The 6,000-nt window shown below is 40.7% G+C and overlaps 1 protein-coding gene across 1 annotated transcript in view; it reads left to right on the top strand.

The window, feature by feature from the left end:
• Nucleotides 1-642: 642 nt before the first annotated feature.
• Nucleotides 643-6,000, top strand: part of ENPEP (glutamyl aminopeptidase) — a gene marked incomplete at its 3' end in the record, with an annotated part of 60,020 nt that continues 54,662 nt past the window's right edge. The window contains exon 1 of the mRNA XM_082728180.1: nt 643-1,604. Coding sequence (XP_082584306.1) covers nt 949-1,604 — 656 coding nt within the window. The 5' untranslated portion in view covers nt 643-948. The remainder of the gene's footprint in view (nt 1,605-6,000) is intronic.

Genomic DNA, 6,000 nt, shown 5'->3' with positions numbered 1-6,000 from the left:
CCAATCTCACTCGGAGGCCAACTGCAGAGATGAGTTTATCTACCCCCGTGTAGTTATTTATCTTCCTTGTGTTCTGTCCTTTCAATCCTTTCCCTTTCTGCCTCCTTTTTTTTTTTTTTTTTTTTTAATGCTCTTCAGCTCCAGGACCACTTTGGCTAATTTCACGTCCCCTCCCTCTTCCATCCAGACTGAACGGATTCAGAGTCACTTGGCATTGCTTTGCTAATCCAGCAACTCAACAAATGTTCACGGACTACCTCAGTGGTCCTTGAATTTTTATGTATCCCTTTGCGTGTCCAAGCCCAGGGTATGACTTTGGCAAAGGCAGAGTCTGAATGTTTATGTAACGGGAGGGGAGAAAAACCGAAAAGAAAACACTTGGCTTCCTTGGCTAGCTACCTGATGAAAAGGCTGAAATCTGAGAAGCCCTGTGGTTAATTAAGAGAGAGAGACTGTGCGCACAACAGGAAGGAGCCTCAGACCCAGTGGCAAAGGTTGAGTTTTTCTATGGCAAGCACACTTCTTCCCCAGAATGCTCTCTCCCTGAAAGCTGCTGACAGGGCTTTGGCAAAGTCTCACCCTCCCGCTCCCTGATAAGCTAAGCCCTATTTTATGTTTAACTCACTCCTGAGGAGGAGGGGAGGGGTGGGGATGCGTGGTTTATAAGGAGCTGCGACAGTCTTCTGGTCAGTCCTCTGCCTCCAGCTCAGCCTCCCCTCTGGAGCCCTTATCCCACCCCCTTGTTTCCGCGTCCCTCCTTGAGTGGCGGGTGGGGAACGTGAACGGAGAGGAAGGAGGCAGGGAGCCGGAGTGGGGTGTGGGAAAAAAACGAAAACAGGCTGCCAAGCCAGGGAATTCCTCGCAATTTGAAAAGGAAGTCAGCTGACCTTCATTAGTTAGGTAACTTTAACATCCTTTTATGCGTAATATTTGACTTTGGAGACAAAAATGAACTTTGCGGAGGAAGAAGACGCTAAGAGGTACTGCATTAAAACGAAACATGTGGCCATAATCTGTGTGGTGGTGGTGGCGGTGGGATTAATAGTAGGACTTTCCGTGGGCTTGACCAGGTGCAGCAGCTCCACGGGGGATGCCGGGCAGGGCCCAGCTCCGGTTCCCTCTGAAGCGCCTTCCCCGGAGAGCCCGCCGGAGGACCCTTCCCCGGAGAGCCCGCCGGAGGACCAAGGGGTCTGCCCTGCCAGAGAAGACGAAAGTGGAGACTGGAAAAACTTCAGGCTGCCGGATTACATCAACCCAGTGCACTACGACTTGGAGGTGAAGCCCCTGCTTGAGGAGGACACGTACACAGGCAGCGTGACCATCTCCATCAACGTGACCAGCCCCACCCGGTACCTGTGGCTGCACCTGCGGGAGACCAGGATCACCCAGCTCCCGGAGCTGAAGAGGTCCTCCGGGGAGCAGGTGCCAGTCAGGCGGTGCTTCGAGTACAAAAAGCAGGAGTATGTGGTGATGGAGGCAGAAGAAGAGCTTGCGCCGGGCAGTGGCGAGGATGCCTACCTCCTGACCTTGAAGTTCGCTGGCTGGCTGAACGGCTCGCTCGTGGGATTTTACAGAACGACGTATGAGGAGAACGGACAGATCAAGTAAATATTCATTTCTGTTTTATTTACCCTCAGCTCACATATTTGCTTTCCATTTCTTTCCCTTTCCTTTTCACTTTCCACCTTTTAATTGTTTTGGGGTCTGTTATCTAAACCTGGTTTCAATTCTGCCTGTCTGCCTGGGGGACAAAAACTCTTTGCCCTGTGGTATTTTCAAAGCCTATCAGAAAACCTGAATGTACAGAGTGAGCTTCATGGAGTCCAAAGAATCAGCGTAAGTCTTTAATTTTATCAGGAAAAATCATAATGTACTACATCCTGTCAGAACGCTGACACTACTTAACAGAAACTACCTCCGGTTTTTAAAATACATGTGTTTAGTAAATTTCGCTGCCATGGTCCGCCATTATATGACAATGATTTAAAAGTGAACTTTAAAAAAATACATTACACTAGGGCATCTGGGTGGCTCAGTAGGTTAAAGCCTCTGCCTTTAGTTCAGGTCATGTTCTCAGGGTCCTGGGATCAAGCCCCACATTGGCCTCTCTGCTCAGCAGGGAGCCTGCTTCTCTCTCTCTCTCTCTCTCTCTCTTTCTGCCTACTTGTGATCCCTGTCTGTCAAATGAATAAATAAAATCTTTAAAAAAAATTTACACTAAATTTAAGAGAAAGTCAGTAAATGTCCATTGTAATTTTGAGTCTTTTAGTGGAGAAGGGATGTTGAAAGGGTATGCAAAATCCATAGAATTGTCTTTGTGTCTTTATCTAGGAAGGAAGGCAGAAGTCTGCCTTTATCTTGTACAGCCAGAACAATGATCCACACATAAGCTTTTAATAAACACTCATTGAGTTCACACGTTAGTGGCAGCGTATGGATAACTCTTTGGGCCTACTGTCCATCACACAATATGCAACGGTAATGCTAAGCCTTTTGCAACATAAACAATATATCAAGTAAATATATGTCTTTTTGCATTTCTGTGTCTAGCAAAGATGGTTACTTGCCTTGACAATCTATCAGTTGCTATTAGTAGAACTATGTTAAGGCATAAATTCTCTCAATGAATTAAAAAAAAAAAAAAAAAAAAAACTTCACTCTGTGGGTGTGGGTCTTGCATCCAGAAGGAAGGCTACACTGAGCTATCAGTGAACTTGAAAGTGCTTTGACCTTTGCTTGTGGATTCTTGACAGGCAAATCATTAAGAACCTTAGTGTTTGGGCGCCTGGGTGGCTCAGTCATGAAGCATCTGCCGTTGGCTCAGGTCATGATCCCAGGATCCTAGAATCCAGCTCTGTATCAGGCTCCCTGTTCAGCCGGAAGCCTACTTCTCCTTCTCCCTTTCTCCCTGCCTGTGTTCCCTCTCTTACCGTCTCTCTGTCAAATAAATACAATCTGTTAAAAAAAAAAAAGAGAGAGAGAGAGAGAGAGACTGAGAGAGAGAGACAGAAGAAATCTTAGTATCACAGTTTAGCAATTTGAGTCTGGGGCCAGCTCACTGAATATCCCTTCCCTATGTTGTTTTAAGCATCTTACAGAGCAAAGTAAAGCTTTTGGTCAAAATTCTTCCCATTGTTTGCCAGAGAGACCCAGGGACTAAAATGAAATGTTTAAGTACCCCTATATTACTGTAGGATACACTAACAAACTGAATAGACATGATAGTCTAAAAAAATATTTGAAGGGAACAGGCTCATATACTGTATCTCTATCTTAATATCACTAGCAATAAAACAATCTTCTTTATTGTTGACATGCTTTTTTGTGTTTATAAAAATTAAAAATAATAAAAGCATGGAAAGTTATAAAGAAGGAAAATCAAAAGAAACTATAAAGAGAAACTTCACATCCAATGGTAACTTTGGTTACATGTTATTAAGTACTTTTTCAGGCAATCAAATTATAATTATACAATGTCTACGTATTTGTCTATATACCTTTTTGACTTCATATAAGGATTTCCTCTCATTCTGCCACATTTTCAAGAATCTGATTTTAAAAGGCTCTGCGTGGATGCACTGTTAATTTTTAAAGACCTATTTCCTAATACTTGATATTTAAATTGCTTTCAGGATTTATTAGAATAAAAGCATCAGAAAAGAACATAGTTGGAATAAACCTTTAAGTATACATCTGTTTACTTCCTTATGTTAGGTTATATTCAATAAAATAGAATTGCTGGGTCAAAGAGTATAAATATATCAAGAAACTTATAACATTTATTTTGTTTACTTCATAAATAGCACACATTCACTCCAGAAAACTTGGAAAACAGAGAAAATTGTATCCCTGAAGTATAATCATTATTAATATTTAGGTAAATATTCTTCCAGTATTTTTTCTGAATACAGATGAAGATGGCATTGTGTTGGACATTGTATCATATAACATGTTTTTACAATATATCAACACTTTAACATGGTTGGGTAGATGATTTAATGGATACATGATAGTCTATCATATGAATATAATGTACTTTATTCCACTTTTCTATTAAATTTGGACATTTAAGTGTCTCCTACTTTTTTACTTTTTTTATAAACACTTAGGAAAATATAACAACATTCTTATAAAAATATGTATAACAGTTTCTAATAATTCTATAGGAAAATTCCTAGGGCATTGGCCCAAACTGCATACATGTGGATGCATGCAATTGTGTTTATGTATACAGGTATACACATATGTATAATATGTGCATGCACCTATGTGTGTCTCCAAACTGACTTTCAAAAATATATCCCAAATTACATTCCCACAAATAATGAATAAAAGTGCCCATTTCTCTGAGCTTCACTAAGGATTTAATGAGTTTTTAAAGCATTCCCAATTTGGGAGGGAAAGGCATAATATGAGGAAAAATATCCACCTTCAAGAGATTCTAAAAATTCATTAATTGAACTGAAGACAAGTCAAAACTTTCAAGTGATTGTTGCAAAGTCTTTAAAATTGTTCCTTAGGTTGAGACAGTAGACACTTCATCTGAGTAAAGCCACCAAAGTATAAAAATTCTACACACTACAGGAAGACTGAAAAATATGGAAGAAGATTTCATTAGTAAATTTCTCTTATGGACTTTACACGTTTAAGAAAGCATTATACACTTAAATATATAGTATTTATTTGACTCTGAATTATTTTACTGTACCAATAAATTTTACCATAAAATACATATACTTGAGAGGTGATCTGAAACGTGGCAGTGCTAATGGCTGGCCAACAAATACCGAGTTACAGCAAGACTCCTGAGGGAGGCGGGCTCAGGTGGGTTCTCCTGGAGGACTGGTCACCCTGAGCTCAGCAGCTGTCCTTAGTAGCAGTTGAGGCTCTCAGGTTACCCAGCACATGGTTAGTGCTGCCCTGTACATGTGGTTTTGAAACAGTTCTGCACATACTCGGTAACCTCATTTAGGCTAAATGGAACACTTTTTGTTTTTCTTGTTATGAAATATTTTAAGCATATAAGGAGAGTCCATTGTTCTTCTTCTTCTTCTTTTTTTTTTTTTTTTGCAAGCCCATAAGTAACATTTTTGATAGTGCAGGGCTGTGGGGGTTTTCATCCCCAGTGCCCACGTAAGGATGCAAGAGTGAATTCACTGGGAGCAGCACTTTTCTTTCCTATTACATGGTGAGCTGCGTACTATTTGATGCTGATACAATTTAAAATGTCATCATAGCAATACATTTTTAAGCGTGCAGTCAAAGTATATTTTCTGACACTTCTGTCTTATTGTAAAATTCAACTCCAGGGCCGAACATTCACAGTTGCCTGTTAGCATCGGGATGTTACCATTGCAAACACAACACAAACTAAACATGAGTGTGCTCAGTAGTAACCAAAATTATTTGATTTCTGCAAATACAACCAGGACTTGACCTTGAACTTCAAAGGAGGAGTCAACTCTCTGGGCTTCTTGTCCTCAAAACTTAGAGGCAAGAGGGGAGTTGGAGAAGAAGGTAGAGCCAGGTTAGAGCTCCCTGGCAATGATAGCCATATTGTCTTGTTGGGAACAGAGTTGTACTGAGGCTTAGGATTAGAAAGTCTGAGAAGCTTAGAAGTTACTTTCCCTACTCTGGTCTTTTCCTTATGATCAGAAAAAGCCACTTTTAAAAGGACTGGAAGTTTTGGAGTGTTTTCTGCCCATCAATACACTCCACACGCTCACTGTGTTCTGTAGTATTTCCAGTTGCTCTCTTCCCAAGCAGAGTTCCCCTCTCCTCACATCTCCAAAATGAATACGATTTTCTTCTCTTCAAGGGCCAGCATTTCCTTCTCAGTGTTTGGACTACCCTTACACAGCATTTTCCAAATTACTATTCCACAGAGTTCCAGTTATAGGATATTAATAGCTATTGCCAGAAAAAAAAAAAAAAAAAAAGCAGGGGAGGGATTCTGTGGCCAAATTCATTTGGGCAAAAATATTAAATAAAAAAATGTTT

Source organism: Mustela nivalis, assembly GCF_964662115.1.
Source record: "Mustela nivalis genome assembly, chromosome: 4".
Classification (NCBI taxonomy): domain Eukaryota; kingdom Metazoa; phylum Chordata; class Mammalia; order Carnivora; family Mustelidae; genus Mustela; species Mustela nivalis.
Note: the sequence above shows the minus strand (reverse complement) of the source record. Positions and strands in the feature narration are given on the sequence as shown.